Source organism: Choloepus didactylus, chromosome 2 (assembly GCF_015220235.1).
Source record: "Choloepus didactylus isolate mChoDid1 chromosome 2, mChoDid1.pri, whole genome shotgun sequence".
Lineage (NCBI taxonomy): Eukaryota > Metazoa > Chordata > Mammalia > Pilosa > Megalonychidae > Choloepus > Choloepus didactylus.
The window spans coordinates 4,333,188-4,354,106 of NC_051308.1; the positions used below are offsets into that span (position 1 = coordinate 4,333,188).

General features: G+C 38.6%; 1 protein-coding gene across 14 annotated transcripts in view; it reads right to left on the reverse strand.

Moving 5' to 3' along the window:
• SYNE1 (spectrin repeat containing nuclear envelope protein 1) overlaps positions 1-20,919 on the reverse strand; it is a 499,900-nt gene that overhangs the window by 89,000 nt on the left and 389,981 nt on the right. For all 14 annotated transcript variants that reach the window (XR_005214357.1, XM_037819664.1, XM_037819684.1 and 11 more), the window contains 7 exons: positions 18,093-18,248; positions 8,656-8,826; positions 6,808-6,941; positions 5,880-6,084; positions 3,832-4,014; positions 3,145-3,291; positions 394-548 (listed from right to left, as the gene is read on the reverse strand). Coding sequence is in view for 13 of the 14 variants with exons in the window: in XM_037819664.1 (XP_037675592.1) it covers positions 394-548; positions 3,145-3,291; positions 3,832-4,014; positions 5,880-6,084; positions 6,808-6,941; positions 8,656-8,826; positions 18,093-18,248 (1,151 nt within the window). In the remaining variant the exon portion in view is untranslated. The remainder of the gene's footprint in view (positions 1-393; positions 549-3,144; positions 3,292-3,831; positions 4,015-5,879; positions 6,085-6,807; positions 6,942-8,655; positions 8,827-18,092; positions 18,249-20,919) is intronic.

The window sequence follows — 20,919 nt, forward strand, 5'->3', positions numbered from 1 at the left end:
TTAATAAGTTTTATTGTTTAATCTTATATCTCTAGCATATAAAACTAGATTAAATACTCTTTGCCTCCAAATTCCAATTTGAACACTACAAAACTTTAATGTTAAATGGTAAAATAAAAAAAAAGTTAAGTGAAATTTTAAAAAACATAAATTTAAAAACAAACTTATGTTTGTGCTTTAGTATCTTCTTCAAGTAGTTTTTTTTTCCCTAAGTAAAACAAATTCACTACATTAAACATGGAAGACCATTTATACAATTTGAGTTTCCCACTTTTATTTCAAAATTTGCCAGGACTATTGGAAAGACCTAGAACTGATCAATACACAAAAATCGTATTCTACTAATACTCTACTGAAATATAGGAGTGGCCCAAAATCTCTTGGTTGCTCTACCTGAATCTCTCTGTAGTTTGAGAGGAGATCAGGGACCAGTGCCGGTTCAGATTCTGCATCCTTTTGATTTCTTTATGATTCAGGGGCAACCTGTACCCAAGCTCATTTAGACGGTCTAAATCCGGAACCATGCTGCTGAACTTTAACATCTGTCCCTGAAACCGAGATTTGAAAACGGGCTTAGCATTGTGGTCAGAGAAGGCAAAGCTTTTTCAAAAGGCACATTCAGTAAAAAGTCGGTCTAAGTTCTATGCATTTCTGGACCACTTACTGGCAATCTCAAGAGATGCAAACAGAGAAAGTTAGGCTGCTGCTGTTATCACTGTTACAGCTACCTCATTGTCTTTTATTGAATGCTGAGCAGATTACATTGTTCATCATCTTATTTACTTGACTTATCTACTCACATACGATTCTTGATAGAGCCAAATAAGGGATGAAAATTATGCTGATGACTAAAAAGGCTTATTTCTAACCTTCTATATTTCATTTGTCCATGATAGTTTGTTTCCTATATTTAATAAGAATAATACTCATAACAATGATAGTTAACATTTATTGAGCACTATGAACCAAGCACTGTTAAAAATGCTTTACAAGTAATACTCATTGTATCCTCAAAACAATCCTATGAAGTAAGTACTACTATTATTCCCACTTTACAAATGAGGAAAGGGAGGCACAGAAAATGTAATTAAATTGCTCTGGACCACCCAGCTAGTAAGTGATGAAGCTAGATAAATAAGAGTTGCTGAGTTCTTTCATGATGGAATACCATTGCTCCTCAGCTTTGAAATGACCACACACTGCCTTAAGAGCTTCAGATTTAGTTCCTTGACTCCAGTCTCAAAGGTGTTGTGACTCAACCAAAGATCAACCAAAGTTGCTTTCAGATCTCTTTTCTCCCTTCAAATACAAGACCGAGCTACCTTGTCTGAATTTTCCATGGGTATTCCAATCTCTATAAAAGGAATTGGCTGCAGGAAGGAGAACATGTTAGGACACTTTTAGCATGGTGTGTTCTCTTGGCGTGCTCTGCAAAAAGTCCATCATCCCCAAAGAAAGACTAACTCTTCCCAATTACTGAAGCCCAAAGCAAAACTGTTAGATGGCAGAACTTTCATGGGCAGACTTAAGTAGTGAACAAAACTGACATGACATGGTGTCCCTCCTCATGGAGCTTACAGAGAGTAAGAAGTAGAGGGGCCAATAGTAATCCTAAACACACCAACATAACTAAACACCGTAATAAAGCATTGAATAAAAAGCTTAACTTGCCATGAAAGTGCATCATGTGACACAAAATGATCAGGAGTTTAGTCTTTTAGTAGCCAGGGGAAGTTGTTGGAGGAAAGAAAAGGAATTCCAGAAAGGGGGAACTTGATGTGCATAGACCCCAAGGTAGCACTGTGGTCCCCAAGTGTCTGGAGAGGGAGGTGGATGGGGGTGCAGGATGAGACCCCCAGGAGAAACAGAACCCAGATCATGTCGTACATGGTAAGCCACACCAACCTTTATCTTAAGAGCAGGGGAACCCACTGAGGGTGTTAAGCTGGGAAATAATATAAGAATGCATGTCTATTATATTAGTTTATTTACTTCACTGAATGTTTGAAATAGTTCATAATTAAGTAGAACTCTCTTCTTAATCAAAGATAATCTGACAGCTGGGGGGTGTGGGTTGGAGGCACACAGGTGGGTGTAAGGAGGTCTGAGGCAGCTGTCACAGTGGTCCAAGAGGGAGAGCAGAGTAGCGGGAACAAGGAGCAGATGATGCTAGAGATGGAGATGACAGACTCAAAAGACTACTAAGGTGGTGGGCGTGGGGAGGGACCAGAGGTGGAGAGAGAGGAGGAGGGAGGGGGTTTCCTAGGACGGTCCCGGCCGGGCTCCCTTCAGGGGCTATGCTTGCATCTGACACCCAGTTCACGGCCCTCAGGAAGGAAGAAAGCCGAGCTGCCCAGAGCACCGTTGGAAGCTCAAAAGGCAGAGTACGTCTAATCCCAGGAGATTTGAGTTTTCCTTAAGATTTTGAGAATAGAAGAGATAAGATCCAGAGTTAGAATTAAAAAAAAAAAATTATTGTGGTAATATATATACAATATAAAATGCCCATTTTAGCCATTTTTAAGTGTACCCTTCAGTGGCATTACTTCCATTTACAATGTTGTGCTACCATCACCACCTTCCATTACCAAAACTTTTTCATCACCCCAAATGGAAACTGTATCCTTTCAGCAATAACTTCCCATCCTGGTAACTGCTAATCTACTTTCTGCCTCTATGAATTTGCCAATTTTAGATTTTCATACAGGTGGGATCATTCAATATCTGTCCTTTTGAGTCTCTTAGCATGTTTTCTAGGTTCATCCATGTTGTATTCTGTATCAGAACTTCATTCCTTTTTATGGCTGAATAATATCCCATTATATACATATACAAACATTTTGTTTATCCATCTATCTGTGGATAGACACTTGAGTTGTTTTTATCCTTTAGCTACTGTGAACACTGGCGTGCAGGTATCTGAGTCCCTGCATTCATTTCTTTGGTGTGGGTACCTAGGTGTAGAATTTCTGGGTCAAATATGGTAATTCTGTGTTTAGCTTTTTGAGGAAACACTAAACTGTTTACCACAGCAGCTCCACCATTTTACATTCCCACGAGCAATGTCTGAGAGTTCCAATCTCTCTACAACCTTGTCAACACTTGTTATTTTCCGTGTGGGGCTTATGATTTTGACACACTTACCTTAAGCTCGTCCATCCTTTCCAGGATGGTCGAGAGGTCAGATGAGTGGCTAGGGTCCTGTGCTTGTAGGATTTCTTCAGCCTCTACTATCCAGGCCTCCAAAGCTTCTAAACTCTTGGCAAAGGTTTCGTAGTCAAGAACTCCAGCCTTTTTATCATAAAAGAAAATTGAAATTTAGAAATCTAGTGAAAAGGCAAGCAGATTTTAAAATTATTGTTCTTATTCTTGTATCCAATTGCTATTTGCAAGATGCCATTCCTAAAGAAACGAGGCTATGGAGACTTGAATTTTCTTCTCTTTATTTATGTAATTTTTCTAAATTGTACCATTAATCAACTAACCAACTAAAATTATTCTTTGAATAATTACCAAACTATGTCTGAAATATATTCTGATACTTGCAAAAAGTCAAATTATGTATACCTGAATATTAACATTAAAGACACTTGACTTAGTGTTTATTAATTGAACATATTTTACTCAGTAACATGGAGATCAACATTGTTTAGGGACTAATTATGCTCCTAATATTGTAGAAGTCCATTGGGAATTCTGTTTGCTTTTTTAAGACTATGACTTCCAAGTTCAATTATTTTTCAATATTTTGGCCCAACTACAGAAATCTGTCTCAACTACAGAAACTACAGAACACCGAATTACAACACACAGTGAGACTGAGCTCTCTACCTGTAGCATAGTTTGCTGTTTGCACAGAGCCTCCTCTAGGGCACATAAGCGTTGACTCAAGGAGAGTTGATCAGACTGAATGGCAGAAGCTGCAGAAGCATCTACTTGTTGCTTGAGTTGCTCACCCAGCTCATGGAGAACAAAAAGGGAATCTTTAACTGTCCCCAGTCCTTTGAGGAGGTCCTGTAGAAGACGAAAATATGAAAATGCCTGTCAGGAAACACATGTTAAGTGCACTCCTTATAAATCAGAACCAGCAAAGAGCTACCTAGCTGGAAGGACTCAATTCTTACTTGTCAGATTATTAAATGGAATAACCTTCACCTGCCAAAAAATAAATGATCAAGAGTTGAATCCAATTTTCTTCTGAATGCTATAGGTGTATATTTACACCTCAAAAAATACTACTGTTAATAAAAGACACCTAGGTTCATTGTCGAACATTTTGGAAAACACAGAAAAACATATATAAACAGGAAAAATAGCACATAATTTACAAGTAGAGTTAATTACTGGAAACATCTGGCATAGATTTTTCTTGCCTTTTTATATAATTGATATCAAATTGAAAATACAGTGTTGTATTCTAATTTTTCTTCTCCTTAACATGATCAAATGCATGAGGAATGAGTTCATCACCTAGGTCTTCTGAATATGTGGCTATAACATGGTCTTGGTGGCAGCCCCTGCTCTCTAGTGGCTGCAGAACCCCAGGGATGGCTTGTGAGCAGGGTAAGAGGTGGTAGCTCCACTTTTCCCATAGCACATCTTGCTACTACTTTGAATGGGACACTCTTAATAGGGTCAAAAATAGAAGCCAGTGGAATTTCCCTGTTTGTGGTCTCCACCTACTTCTAAGAGATAAATGACTGATTCTTCTCTCCTTGCCCAGTGAGGATGGAGAAAATAAAGCCCAAGCAGGGACCACTGTGAGAGGGAGAGGGGCAAGGAGCACCTTTAACTGCAAACCAGATACCAGAAAAATTCACAGGAATAATTTGGAGTGCTACATTCTAAAACAGGTATATCTCAACTTGGGGGGCCTGAAATGACAACTCCTGTAAGGATAAATAAGCATGTGGAAGAAAAAGAGAAAAAGAAAGGTACTGTATTATCTTTACTTTAAAGATTAAACTAGATTTAAAGTGATTATTCATATGAAGGTAATAGAAAAGTTTAGACTTGCATATATGTAGATTTGTATCTATAATTTTCCTAATTCTAATGACATGATTTGGGAACGCTTATGGATTATAAAAATACCTTTGTAACAAGTTCATTAAAATAAAGACAAATAAGGGCAAATAGTAAGAGCTATTTAATGGATGAAACAAGAGAAGAACTGTTGCTGGAAAGCTTAAGTAGGTTATTGGCAGAGGCAGTGAAAAAGAAACATTAAAAAGCCATTAAAAGGAAGTATACCAGCACATCATACTAAATTAATAAGTCTTACTAAATTCTTTCTTTCTTTCTCCCACCAAATTCTTAGAGAAAATTATGTAGATGCTTACAAGAGAGATATTGAATTGAAAGGGACATATCTTCAACAATGGATTTTCGGAAGGTATAAAATTATTCCCCCCTGCTCATTTCTTATATTGACCACCTCAATAAAGACAGATAGCCTAAGTCTTTCACATGGATCATTTTCCATTGGGAAAAAGGGGAAATGAGTAAGTTTTACAAAAGAAACAATGGCTGAATAATACTCCATTGTGTGTGTAAATACCACATTTTGTTTATCCACTCATCTGCTGATGGGTACTTGGGCTGTTTCCACCTTTCGGCAATTGGGAGTTAATGCTGCTATGACTGTTACTGTACAAATAAAGAAAAAGTGAAACAATGGGAAGGGACCTCTTCAATCCAATCCAATCCACATACCACAGCTCCGGAAACCTAGCCGGCTCTTCGATACTTGAAACAATTTGAGGGGATCATCTTATATCCCGAGACACGTCCAAAGCTTACACACATCACCACCAGCCCCAGAAGATATAGGAAGTCTACCAACAGCAGAGCCGGGAAAATGGTAGTTCTCAACCTACGTTACAGTCTTGACTCCACGCGGCCACTTCATCATCGGCAATGTCCTTGCTGGTGGCAACCTTCAACAGCTCGTTGGTGCGGTCCTCCTGCTGCTGCACCCCGGAAGCACACTGTGTCCAGTAGTCCTTGTATCTTTGCCAGAGCTGAAGCAGGGCCTTGCTGCAGTGCAGCTGCTCAGCAATCTCTTCCAGCAAGTTATTCCACCTGGAAACGACAGCCAGTGCTGAGACACAGATCACCGCCACTCACCAAATGCTGCTAATAACTCTTTTCTTGTTCATGATCCTGGGTCATGTGAACGTGGGAATATTGCAGGGATGTCCCATTTCCATTTAACATAATAAAAAGTAACGTTTCACACTCTCTAGGTTTTCAGTGCTAACAACATGCAATTTTAAATATTATCCTTATGGTCAACACTGAAAACCGAATAATACTTTTCATGTTGGTATCAACCTTGTAGTTTACAAAACAATGCTGAACATTTTACCTCATTTTGGTTATTTCATATCTCAGTCACAATGTGGGTTAATTGTGTTTCTGGGCGTCAAGTTGGGGCCTGACCCCTGTTTGAAACAGGGGTCATCAAAGCACTGTCTGAAGGCCAAATCTGGCTCACAGCCTGACTTGTACAGGCTACAAGATAAGACAGGACTTTTACATCTTAAAAAAAAATTTTTTTTTAATCATATTTGAACTCCTATTTCAAGGGTGGGTGGAGTGCAATCTTCAGATCCATGACAGCTATAACATCTTTCTAAATATCTTCACTACACTTACCTATCCTTAAACACATTTTGTGTAAATTGAAACTTTAATAGAATAGAATCTAAATAATGCAACCTCAAAATGCCAGGTTTTAACTGTGTCATTATTTATAATAAGGTTTAAATCATGCATCACAGTGCATATGGACATATTCCTTACCTCATGTTGGTTTCTTTCAGTGTGTTGCTGAGAGTATCTGTCACAGGTGGGTGACACTCTTTTAATAGTTGGTTGGTGACAGAGCCAAATTTTTCTAAGCTCCTTTCCTGTTTTTCTAGATCATCTTGAAGACTCTGACCAAGGAAAAAGTACCACAATGACATAACAGGATCTAAATTCCAATAACTAAATTTAAAGACAATTTCTAGATGTTTTCATAAACAGATACCTACAAGTACATAAACCATGCATGACTTTGCTCGGATGCTGTATAAGCTCTCTCTGGATAGTAATTCCTTTTCTTTTTAGGATTTTATACTTATCGGTGGGAGAAGATTCTCAGCAATGAAGCTTTCTAATCTTGGCATCCGAGATGCTGCTTAGAAAGTCACCCAGGGCGTCCTGATCCATTATCCAGTAGGAGCCTATGATGAGGACCTGCAGGCAGTCTGTCCCACTGGGATTCTCCTGCTGCTCCAAGCCAAAATCCAGCTCTTTGTTTTATTAAATACCTAGTTTTTCTACCACAAACTCCTAAATATTAGACCTTACCAAGTCATGGCTTCTTCTGAGTGCCATCTCTAAATACCATCTCTGGGGGTTCCTCCTTACATAGAATATTTATTAGCAAGGTTTTAAGGCTTGGGCAGAGTCTTTTACCAAGGACCAGTGAGGGAAGTGGAAGAAAGATGTTTCCCTAGAAATCTGGTGGAGTGACAGACTCAGTTCTTAGTAAAACACAATAGATATGGCAGGCTACAAAAATCCAGTACAATTTAATGCCGATATTTGACTGTCCTGAAATCAAAATATTTGAGCACTTAGTCCTTTCATATTTCCAGACAGGTCTTGAAGGCATTAAATACAAAATATATCAAATTTAAAAATATTCCTAACTTCCTCATATTCTAAAATGTGTTTTAAACTTAAGTTTTATTGCTTCTTAGTAGCATAACAACTATGTAAGGCTTAAAGGAATTATATATACACATTTCATTCCTTCTGCCTCCTCCCTCCCCAAAAAAGACATTCCCTTAACAAAGTCTGCATATGACGGCAGTGATATATACAGTTTGTTTGCCAAGCCAGGGTATTCTACTAGCTAGTGTCCCAGCCAGAGTGGGCCTGCTCTGTCCTTCCCAAAGATGGCATTATTTAGCCAAGAAGAAGGAGTAGTGAGGACGGAGCATGGCCCAGAGCCCGGCTGTGTAGGGAAGTGAGGGCAGCAGCTCCTTGGAGGACAGTGGCCAGAGACAGAAGAGAATTCTATGCTTGAGACGAAAAGCAGCAATTTCATTCTAGAGGAATACAATGTTCATGGACAGATTGGAAACCAAGCAATAAGTGCTAGAATAAGAGGATTTGGGGGAATACATTGGACAGGCTGCTGACATTGCACTGAATGGAAAGAAGATGACTTAATAGTTTAAAAGTTTACCACTTTTGCTATTTTTCTGTTGTTATTGTTTTTTTTAAATCCCTTAGAATATGTTTGAGAAGCAGGATACAAAGAGGGAAGGGAAGACATGAAATGTGGAGACAACAGATCCAGGAGGATGATCTGTGTAAAAAACCATTTTATAAAATATATTTGCATGGCAATTTATATAAAAAGTTTTAAAAATTACTTAGTTCTGTACCAGCTGATTCAGAATTTGGTACTCAGAGACAAGTCTGATGATGCAAGAAAACAAAGCAGGCAAGATTAATTTTAAAGATTTTAAAAATTACTAAGTGTTAATATATTTGTGATATTTCAGCTGACACGACAGTATTTACATTTGCTTATTTTTTTCAGTTTTCTCAAATAAACAAGAATGTCAGGGACATGTTAATGCCCTTCCTTACCTGGAGGCTGTCCACTTGAACCTTCACAGCCTCTAAGGAGCCAGTTAGCAGGCGGAAGCGGGAGAGAGAGTACCTGGCGTCCATGAGGTGACAGTTTATCTCATCAAAAGCCACTTTGTACCTGCTCCATTGATCCAGCATGGACTTCAACAGTATCTTTAATTGCCCAACCTTTGGAAAAGAGACAAACGCTTCTTGTCATCACATACTATTTAAAACAATGGAATACATATATTCCACTGAAGGACTTCGGGTGTTACAAAGAAACTAGTACTACCCCTCAAAAAGGTGTGAAAAGTAAAATGTGGCAACTTCTAAATTTATACCTTTCACACTTTTAAACAATCAGTGCAAAAAGAAATGCTTAGGGAGGCGGGGCAAGATGGCAGACTGGTGAGCTGTATGTTTTAGTTACTCCTCCAGGAAAGCAGGTAAAAAGCCAGGAACTGCGTGGACTGGACACCACAGAGCAATCTGTCTTTGGGCATACTTCATACAACACTCATGAAAACGTGGAACTGCTGAGATCAGCGAAATCTGTAAGTTTTTGCAGCCAGGGGACCCGCGCCCCTCCCTGCCAGGCTCAGTCCCGGGGGAGGAGGGGCTGTCAGCTCCAGGAAGGAGAAGGGAGAATTGCAGTGGCTGCTCTTACCGGAAACTCATTCTACTGATTCAAACTCCAACCATAGATAGACTGAGGCCAGACACCAGAGACTCTGAGAGCAGCCAGCCCAGCAGAGAGGAGACAGGCATAGAACAAAAACAACACGAAAAACTCCAAAATAAAAGCAGAGGATTTTTGGAGTTCTGGTGAACACAGAAAGGGGAAGGGCGGAGATCAGGCCTTGAGGCGCATATGCAAATCCCGAAGCAAGGCTGATCTCTCTGCCCTGGGCACCTTTCCTTAATGGCCCTGGTTGCTTTGTCTATTAGCATTTCAATAACCCATTAAATCTCTGAGGAGGACCGTTTTTTTTTTTTTTTTTTTTTTTTTTTTAAATCCTTTTTGCTTTTTCTAAAACAATTACTCTAAGAAGCTCAATACAGAAAGCTTCAAAGAATTGAAATTTGGGCACGTCAAGTCAAGAGCAGAACTAAGAGAGCTCTGAGACAAAAGGCAATAATCCAGTGGCTGAGAAAATTCACTAAACAACACAACTTCCCAAGAAAAGGGGGGTGTCCGCTCACAGCCACCATCCTGGTGGACAGGAAACACTCCTGCCCATCGCCAGCCCCATAGCCCAGAGCTGTCCCAGACAACCCAGTGTGACGGAAGTGCTTCAAATAACAGGCACACACCACAAAACTGGGCGTGGACATTAGCCTTCCCTGCAACCTCAGCTGAATGTCCCAGAGCTGGGAAGGGGGAGCAGTGTGAATTAACAGAGCCCCATTCAGCCATCATTTGAGCAGACTGGGAGCCTCCCAACACAGCCCAGCAGCCCAGAACTGCCCTGGGGGGACGGCACTCACCTGTGACATAGCACAGTCATCCCTCAACAGAGGACCCGGGGTGCACAGCCTGGAAGAGGGGCCCACTTGCAAGTCTCAGGAGCCATACGCCAATACCAAAGACTTGTGGGTCAGTGGCAGAGACAAACTGTGGCAGGACTGAACTGAAGGATTAGACTATTGCAGTAGCTTTAAAACTCTAGGATCATCAGGGAGATTTGATTGTTAGGGCCACCCCCCCTCCCCGACTGCCCAGAAACACGCCCCACATACAGGGCAGGCAACACCAACTACACACGCAAGCTTGGGACACCAATTGGGCCCCACAAGACTCACTCCCCCACTCACCAAAAAGGCTAAGCAGGGGAGATCTGGCTTGTGGAGAACAGGTGGCTCGTGGACGCCACCTGCTGGTTAGTTAGAGAAAGTGTACTCCACGAAGCTGTAGATCTGATAAATTAGAGATAAGGACTTCAACTGGTCTACAAACCCTAAAAGAACCCTATCAAGGACAGCAAATGCCACGAGGCCAAAAACAACAGAAAATTATAAAGCATATGAAAAAACCAGACGATATGGATAACCCAAGCCCAAGCACCCAAATCAAAAGACCAGAAGAGACACACCTAGAGCAGCTACTCAAAGAACTAAAGATGAACAATGAGACCCTAGTACGGGATATGAAGGAAATCAAGAAGACCCTAGAAGAGCATAAAGAAGACATTGCAAGACTAAATAAAAAAATGGATGATCTTATGGAAATTAAAGAAACTGTTGACCAAATTAAAACGATTCTGGACACTCATAGTACAAGACTAGAGGAAGTTGAACAACGAATCAGTGACCTGGAAGATGACAGAATGGAAAATGAAAACATAAAATAAAGAATGGGGAAAAAAATTGAAAAACTCGAAATGGACCTCAGGGATATGATAGATAATATGAAACGTCCGAATATAAGACTCATTGGTGTCCCAGAAGGGGAAGAAAAGGGTAAAGGTCTAGGAAGAGTATTCAAAGAAATTGTTGGGGAAAACTTCCCAAATCTTCTAAACAACATAAATACACAAATCATAAATGCTCAGCGAACTCCAAATAGAATAAATCCAAAAAAACCCACTCCGAGACATATACTGATCACACTGTCAAACATAGAAGAGAAGGAGCAAGTTCTGAAAGCAGCAAGAGAAAAGCAATTCACCACATACAAAGGAAACAGCATAAGACTAAGTAGTGACTACTCAGCAGCCACCATGGAGGCGAGAAGGCAGTGGCACGATATATTTAAAATTCTGAGTGAGAGGAATTTCCAGCCAAGAATACTCTATCCAGCAAAGCTCTCCTTCAAATTTGAGGGAGAGCTTAAATTTTTCACAGACAAAGAAATGCTGAGAGAATTTGCTAACAAGAGACCTGCCCTACTGGAGATACTAAAGGGAGCCCTACAGACAGAGAAACAAAGACAGGACAGAGAGAGTTGGAGAAAGGTTCAGTACTAAAGAGATTCGGTATGGGTACAATAAAGGATATTAATAGAGAGAGGGAAAAATATGGCAAACATAATCCAAAGGATAAGATGGCCGATTCAAGAAATGCCTTCACGGTTTTAACGTTGAATGTAAATGGATTAAACTCCCCAATTAAAAGATATAGATTCGCAGAATGGATCAAAAAAAATGAACCATCAATATGTTGCATACAAGAGACTCATCTTAGACACAGGGACACAAAGAAATTGAAAGTGAAAGGATGGAAAAAAATATTTCATGCAAGCTACAGCCAAAAGAAAGCAGGTGTAGCAATATTAATCTCAGATAAAATAGACTTCAAATGCAGGGATGTTTTGAGAGACAAAGAAGGCCACTACATACTAATAAAAGGGGCAATTCAGCAAGAAGAAATAACAATCGTAAATGTCTATGCACCCAATCAAGGTGCCACAAAATACATGAGAGAAACATTGGCAAAACTAAAGGAAGCAATTGATGTGTCCACAATAATTGTGGGAGACTTCAACACATCACTCTCTCCTATAGATAGATCAACCAGACAGAAGACCAATAAGGAAATTGAAAACCTAAACAATCTGATAAATGAATTAGATTTAACAGACATCTACAGGACATTACATCCCAAATCAACAGGATACACATACTTTTCTAGTGCTCACGGAACTTTCTCCAGAATAGATCATATGCTGGGACATAAAACAAGCCTCAATAAATTTAAAAAGATTGAAATTATTCAAAGCACATTCTCTGACCACAATGGAATACAATTAGAAGTCAATAACCATCAGAGACTTAGAAAATTCACAAATACCTGGAGGTTAAACAACACACTCCTAAACAATCAGTGGGTTAAAGAAGAAATAGCAAGAGAAATTGCTAAATATATAGAGACGAATGAAAATGAGAACACAACATACCAAAACCTATGGGATGCAGCAAAAGCAGTGCTAAGGGGGAAATTTATAGCACTAAACGCATATATTAAAAAGGAAGAAAGAGCCAAAATCAAAGAACTAATGGATCAACTGAAGAAGCTAGAAAATGAACAGCAAACCAATCCTAAACCAAGTAGAAGAAAAGAAATAACAAGGATTAAAGCAGAAATAAATGACATAGAGAACAAAAAAACAATAGAAAGGATAAATATCACCAAAAGTTGGTTCTTTGAGAAGATCAACAAGATTGACAAGCCCCTAGCTAGACTGACAAAATCAAAAAGAGAGAAGACCCATATAAACAAAATAATGAATGAAAAAGGTGACATAACTGCAGATCCTGAAGAAATTAAAAAAATTATAAGAGGATATTATGAACAACTGTATGGCAACAAACTGGATAATGTAGAAGAAATGGACAATTTCCTGGAAACATATGAACAACCTAGACTGACCAGAGAAGAAATAGAAGACCTCAACCAACCCATCACAAGCAAAGAGATCCAATCAGTCATCAAAAATCTTCCCACAAATAAATGCCCAGGGCCAGATGGCTTCACAGGGGAATTCTACCAAACTTTCCAGAAAGAACTGACACCAATCTTACTCAAACTCTTTCAAAACATTGAAAAAAATGGAACACTACCTAACTCATTTTATGAAGCTAACATCAATCTAATACCAAAACCAGGCAAAGATGCTACAAAAAAGGAAAACTACCGGCCAATCTCCCTAATGAATATAGATGCAAAAATCCTCAACAAAATACTTGCAAATCGAATCCAAAGACACATCAAAAAAATCATACACCATGACCAAGTGGGGTTCATTCCAGGCATGCAAGGATGGTTCAACATAAGAAAAACAATCAATGTATTACAACACATTAAAAACTCGAAAGGGAAAAATCAATTGATCATCTCAATAGATGCTGAAAAAGCATTTGACAAAATCCAACATCCGTTTTTGATAAAAACACTTCAAAAGGTAGGAATTGAAGGAAACTTCCTCAACATGATAAAGAGCATATATGAAAAACCCACAGCCAGCATAGTACTCAATGGTGAGAGACTGAAAGCCTTCCCTCTAAGATCAGGAACAAGACAAGGATGCCCGCTGTCACCACTGTTATTCAACATTGTGCTGGAAGTGCTAGCCAGGGCAATCCGGCAAGACAAAGAAATAAAAGGCATCCAAATTGGAAAAGAAGAAGTAAAACTGTCATTGTTTGCAGATGATATGATCTTATATCTAGAAAACCCTGAGAAATCAACGATACACCTACTAGAGCTAATAAACAAATTTAGCAAAGTAGCGGGATACAAGATTAATGCACATAAGTCAGTAATGTTTCTATATGCTAGAAATGAACAAACTGAAGAGACACTCAAGAAAAAGATACCATTTTCAATAGCAACTAAAAAAATCAAGTACCTAGGAATCAACTTAACCAAAGATGTAAAAGACCTATACAAAGAAAACTACATAACTCTACTAAAAGAAATAGAAGGGGACCTTAAAAGATGGAAAAATATTCCATGTTCATGGATAGGAAGGCTAAATGTCATTAAGATGTCAATTCTACCCAAACTCATCTACAGATTCAATGCAATCCCAATCAAAATTCCAACAACCTACTTTGCAGACTTGGAAAAGCTAGTTATCAAATTTATTTGGAAAGGGAAGATGCCTCGAATTGCTAAAGACACTTTAAAAAAGAAAAACGAAGTGGGAGGACTTACACTCCCTGACTTTGAAGCTTATTATAAAGCCACAGTTGCCAAAACAGCATGGTACTGGCACAAAGATAGACATATAGATCAATGGAATCGAATTGAGAATTCAGAGATAGACCCTCAGATCTATGGCCGACTGATCTTTGATAAGGCCCCCAAAGTCACCGAACTGAGCCATAATGGTCTTTTCAACAAATGGGGCTGGGAGAGTTGGATATCCATATCCAAAAGAATGAAAGAGGACCCCTACCTCACCCCCTACACAAAAATTAACTCAAAATGGACCAAAGATCTCAATATAAAAGAAAGTACCATAAAACTCCTAGAAGATAATGTAGGAAAACATCTTCAAGACCTTGTATTAGGAGGCCACTTCCTAGACTTTACACCCAAAGCACAAGCAACAAAAGAGAAAATAGATAAATGGGAACTCCTCAAGCTTAGAAGTTTCTGCACCTCAAAGGAATTTCTCAAAAAGGTAAAGAGGCAGCCAACTCAATGGGAAAAAATTTTTGGAAACCATGTATCTGACAAAAGACTGATATCTTGCATATACAAGGAAATCCTACAACTCAAGGACAATAGTACAGACAGCCCAATTATAAAATGGGCAAAAGATATGAAAAGACAGTTCTCTGAAGAGGAAATACAAATGGCCAAGAAACACATGAAAAAATGTTCAGCTTCACTAGCTATTAGAGAGATGCAAATTAAGACCACAATGAGATACCATCTAACACCGGTTAGAATGGCTGCCATTAAACAAACAGGAAACTACAAATGCTGGAGGGGATGTGGAGAAATTGGAACTCTTATTCATTGTTGGTGGGACTGTATAATGGTTCAGCCACTCTGGAAGTCAGTCTGGCAGTTCCTTAGAAAACTAGAGATAGAGCTACCATTCGATCCAGCGATTGCACTTCTCGGGATATACCCGGAAGATCGGAAAGCAGTGACACGAACAGATATCTGCACGCCAATGTTCATAGCAGCATTATTCACAATTGCCAAGAGATGGAAACAACCCAAATGTCCATCAACAGATGAGTGGATAAATAAAATGTGGTATATACACACGATGGAATACTACGCGGCAGTAAGAAGGAACGATCTGGTGAAACATATGACAACATGGATGAACCTTGAAGACATAATGCTGAGCGAAATAAGCCAGGCACAAAAAGAGAAATATTATATGCTACCACTAATGTGAACTTTGAAAAATGTAAAACAAATGGTTTATAATGTAGAATGTAGGGGAACTAGCAGTAGAGAGCAATTAAGGAAGGGGGAACAATAATCCAAGAAGAACAGATAAGCTATTTAACGTTCTGGGGATGCCCAGAAATGACTATGGTCTGTTAATTTCTGATGGATGTAGTAGGAACAAGTTCACTGAAATGTTGCTATAGTATGTAACTTTCTTGGGGTAAAGTAGGAACATGTTGGAAGTTAAGCAGTTATCTTAGGTTAGTTGTCTTTTTCTTACTCCCTTGCTATGGTCTCTTTGAAATGTTCTTTTATTGTATGTTTGTTTTCTTTTTAACTTTTTTTTCATACAGTTGATTTCAAAAAAGAAGGGAAAGTTAAAAAAAAAAAAAAAAAAAAAAAGAAATGCTTAAACGGGCAATATATGTATATGGACATTAAAGCAATAAAAGGTCAATATACTTAACATTCAGTTTAGGAATTATATTGAAAGAGTCTTTTTAAAAATGTTAACTCATTTAATACTCATACATCCTTAAAAGATAGGTATAATTAGTATCCTATAAAACACACTCTCATGCACACACACACACATATGCACGCTCGAATGACTCTTAAGACAAAACATCTAAGGATATCTTTCCCCCATATTTATCTGTATCAGAAAATTTTTGTTTGGTCTGCACCATTTAGAAAGATATCTGCTTTGGGTTTCCTGAATGTAATGGCTAATCTTCTAAACGTAGCCTTTTGAATTTCGACTAAGTATGGTTGTACTTATAAATTAGTTGCACCTGCTTTTCTTCTTATATTAAAGAAAAAAAAAACTGTAGAAACCAATAAAAATTCTATCTAGTTGCCATAGGGTGAAGAAAGCAATTCCTGAGACATGAAGCAAACCCTACCTGCAGACAGGTGCCAGGACCTGTCCTCTGAAAGTCAGTGGGCAGACATGATGATAGACAAAGAAGATCAAGGAGAATTTTTAAACAGTCTGTTTCTCCTTTGCATTACTTTTGCTTGTTTTGTATGAGATGTTTCTACAGAAGAACTATCTAGTTTCTATTTATGTAGTAAATTACGCATTCAAAAATTAGTGGTGAGTTATAAAGATGCATGAAATTAAATGGATTTAAAGTTGGGTCAAAGATAAGATAAGAATAGACCAGAAAGCTGAGTGTGGAGGAGAGTACATGGACAGTAAGAAGCTATTTGCTGTGCACCATTGCTCCCAGTCACTTAACCTCTCTGTGCCTCTGCTCCCATCTCTGTGAGGTGGACAATAACTACCTGCTCAGGCGTGTGGTGAAGAAGAACCGTGGTCTCACACCACAAGGTGTAGTATTTGTTGTTATATTTATTCTTATTATTGGAGGATTCAATACTTCATTCAACAAGTACTTATCAAATGTCTTCACTGAGCTTACATTTTAGTGAGAGAAATCTGTACAACCAAGTAGAGTCTGTAGCATGTTATAAGTGGATAAGTAATATGAATAAAAACAGAGCAGAGATGAGAGTCAAAAGAGTGTGAGGTGGGGATGAGTAGGCTGTAATCTAAAACAAGGTGATCAGGAAAGTTCTCTTGACATGGTGAAGTTGGGAAAAGCCTTTGAGAATAGGGAGTCAACTATGCAGATATTTGGGAGAGGGTGTTCCAGGCAGAGAGAAGAGCAAATGAACAGCCCCTGATGGGGAGCATGGCTGCTGTGCTCAAGAAGAGGGGGAGAAGGAAATGGCTGAAGCAAAGTAAGCCTGTGGGAGACCAGCAGGAGATTCATTCAGTTGGGCAATGGGAGGCAGAATGTGGAGGCCATCACAAGTCTTTGATCTCATCTGGAAAAAGACAAGAAGCTACTGGGGGTTTTGAGCAGAGAAGTCACAAGTCCTGACTTCAACTTAAATAGGAACCCTCTGACAGGAGACTGCATGGGAAGCCACTGAAATGATCAAGGCAAGAGAAGGCGGTGACTTAGACCTGGATGGTAGCTGCAGAGGTGGACATGGGGATTGGATTCTAAATTTGTTCTGAAAGCAGAGCTGGCAAGATCTACTGATGTGGGAGAGAGAGAGGAGGAAAGAGTGAAGAATGACTTAAGGTCTTCTGCCCAAGCATTGAGACAGGTGGACTCATCATTAACTGAGATGGTTGGAAGGCAGGTTTATAGGGAGAGATTAGGAGTTGGTTTGGGGCTCCGGTGTTTGAGATGTCTACTGGCCATGCAAATGGAGATGTCTAACAGGTGGATCTCTCTCTGTCTCTCTCTCTTTGTGTCTGTCTCTCTCTGTTTCTGTCTCCATCTAGAGTTCAGGAGAGAAGTCCAGGCTGGAGATAGACATTTGAGAATTGCCTGTGCCTAGATGGTATTTATAGCCACGGGGATGGATAAAATTATTAAGAGGGTACTGTTTATAATGATGTTTATTGCAGGAAACATAAGAAGCTAGACTTTTCTAAAAATCAGGTTAATAAAGTGAATTTAACAGCATAAACAGATGATATATAGATTTTGATAATTATCTATTCAGTTACTCTAGGAAAACCTAGAAATTTGACACCAGCTTGGAGTCTGCCTGACAAAAAGTCTCATTACCACGTGGTCCAAATGTGCCCAGGTCTGGTTGAGCTCCTGCAGAGTGGACATGACAACACCAGAGACTTCTTCTTTCTTGTTCTGAATCAAAGCAAGTCCACTCTGCTCAATTTTCTCTACTTCTTTTTCTTTTGCTTTGATCAAGTCTTCCAGATCCTGCAAGATTAAAAAAGTAGTCATTTAAAATTGTTCTATTATGGAACTCTGGGATGCCATTATAGTTTTATATCCTAAAAACTTTTTACTTATCCAAAAGAGTTTACCATTCTTAGAAGAGGGTCTCTACAGTGATACTTCTTCTCCCACTTAATTTTTTTAAAAAATCTTTTTATCCCATGGAAAATTAGCATAATTCAAAAAAGTAAAATTTGATTATCTACTAGATAAGGAAATGACACCATGTATTTTTTTTTCTAGGAGCTGGGAGAGAGGAAATACATGTCAGAAATGGAAGCATGCTTTATATTCTTAAATTCATATACACTGAGATTCAAAAAAAAGACAGAATGGTCTTCTGAGCCCCAGTCTCTGAGAGCTAGACGAAGTTCTGCTACTATCAAGCTTTGTCACTTTAGGGTAAGTCGGAAAACTTCCATTGCATTTCAGTTTTCTTCAAAAGGAAAATCAAAAGATTGGAATAAATCATATGTAGTATCCTCTTTCTCTCCCTAAAATACACCCATTCTCTCTGATTCTGAAAGGTTATAGGCTTTCTTCATGATTCCAATCCTTGTTTCCATTTGGGTGTGCATTTATAACTGTGTGTATGAAATGCTCAAGAAGGAAAAATAAAGTGAGGCAAATATCTGGAGCTTCTGCTTAACCACACATCATAACTCTTGCTTATATTTTAATGCCATTTGAAAATGTGGGAAGTTCAGTGAGGCAGGCTGAGAATGCAATCCCCATTTCAAAGATGAACATGTGGACTGTCAAGTCACACGAGCTGTCTTGGGTTGGGTCAGTGGGTGGTGAGTGCCAGAGGTGGGATCAGAACCCACTCTCCTGGGCCTCCTACTCCAGCCAGGGGGTGGAGATGAATCGGCCAAGCCTGGTCCTGAAGAGGGCATGTGATCCCACGTTGGTGACATGCCCAGCCGTGTGCTAGCTAAGGCAAAGCACCATTGCCATACTCACATGTACACTCCCAGGACAAAATTAGACTTGTAGGACCTGGAGGTTAGAGAGGCAGAAACTCCAAAATATTTTAGGTCTGGGTAATGTCTCAATGATGTAAAATAGATTTTCACCCCACTCTCATAATCTGTATATTGGTGATAATGTTGGTTTTGGACAGGTCTATTGATTTGGTGCTGTGGAGGAGTCCGTTCTCTGCTGCATTAATTACTAATTTTGTGCCTCTTTTATTTTTGTTTTTGTCACAGTTCAGTCTTTTAATTTCTCTCATCTTCATTTATGAAGTAGGGAAAATAATTTTCTGCTTTCCTCAAAGGGATAAGTTTAGATAAATGCATATGAAAATATCCATCAAATTCTAGCCAAAGAAAAGATCAGTCATTTGCTAATCTTCCATGCTTCAGTGCAAATTTACTTATTTTTCTCTCAATTATCATGCAGCTATTTCTGTCTTGTTGTATTAATTGGAAATTCATGCATTTGGTAGCTCAAAGAGATCATTTTTGTTTTTAATGTTGTTCTCTTGTTTCCATTTTATAATTTTGTCAATATTTTGACAGTTTTGATAATTACCAGAGAAGGAAGACAGTAATTACTGGGGTTACAGGTCTTCTATGCAGTATAGAAAACATAATTAATTTTACTATTCAAGGATTTTTCTATTTCTCTAAAAGATAAAAGTAGCCATAAACAATCCTTCCAATATGTCTTTACTGTGAGTCTAAAATTCAACCACTAGAAATCCAATTTACCCTCATTTACTGATAGATATTAAATTTATTTACTAAGTAACGTTAAACTAATGATCCATTGCTTAGAAATACATCTCTAAAATGCCCTGCTCATTTATGTTGGCATAAGAGCAAAACCTAGGAGGGAAGCTGGATCGAAATATATGTTTTGTGCAAAAATAGGTAGGTTTCCCTTTTCATTTCAATAATAATAAAAGATGATTCTGTTTTTGATCAATAAAGGGAAAGAGTCAAACTTAACATTTTGTTGTATTGCTAATAAATATCAGTTTTTATGCTGGCTTAAAATTGATAGATCACCTCTGAAAGACTGGATAATATTAAAGATTATTAAAAACAAAATGAAGCTTGACTCCAGTGACTGGTTTAAGTCTGCTGGCTTGAATTTCACACTTTGGTCCAAAGGCACAATTTCTCAAAAATGACAATAAATTTCATCAAAGTTTGTGACACTGCCAAATACAACCTGGCAGTTACGTTGTTGTGATTTATATGGGATGCCCTAAAATAACTGTATGGGCTACTTTCATTCTGTTTGTCATTTCAGAGAAAAGACTTTTCATTTGAAATCATGAATTGGCATTGGTATAGTTCTTTAAACCACACTTCAAAGTTTCCCTCCTGAAACTGAACTTATCTTCTGGTGGGCTAAAACTTGGATTCTAGAAATAGTCAGTCTTGGCCACACTGCTGTACTTTCCAGATAGCCATGAGACTCTTTATAAATAGATGACATACATATAAAAAGAAACAAAATGGAAAATGATGGGGAAAACTGCATTAAAGAGAAAGACAATAATCTGGAGGAAAAGAAAGGTAGAGGAGAATAGAAGGAAAAGGAAAGCTATATTAGTGCATTATTTCAGTCTGATAATTAAGGTTATCACAGCAATGTAACAAGGAAGCACCAGGCCTGCTGATGCCAACACTTAAAAGTA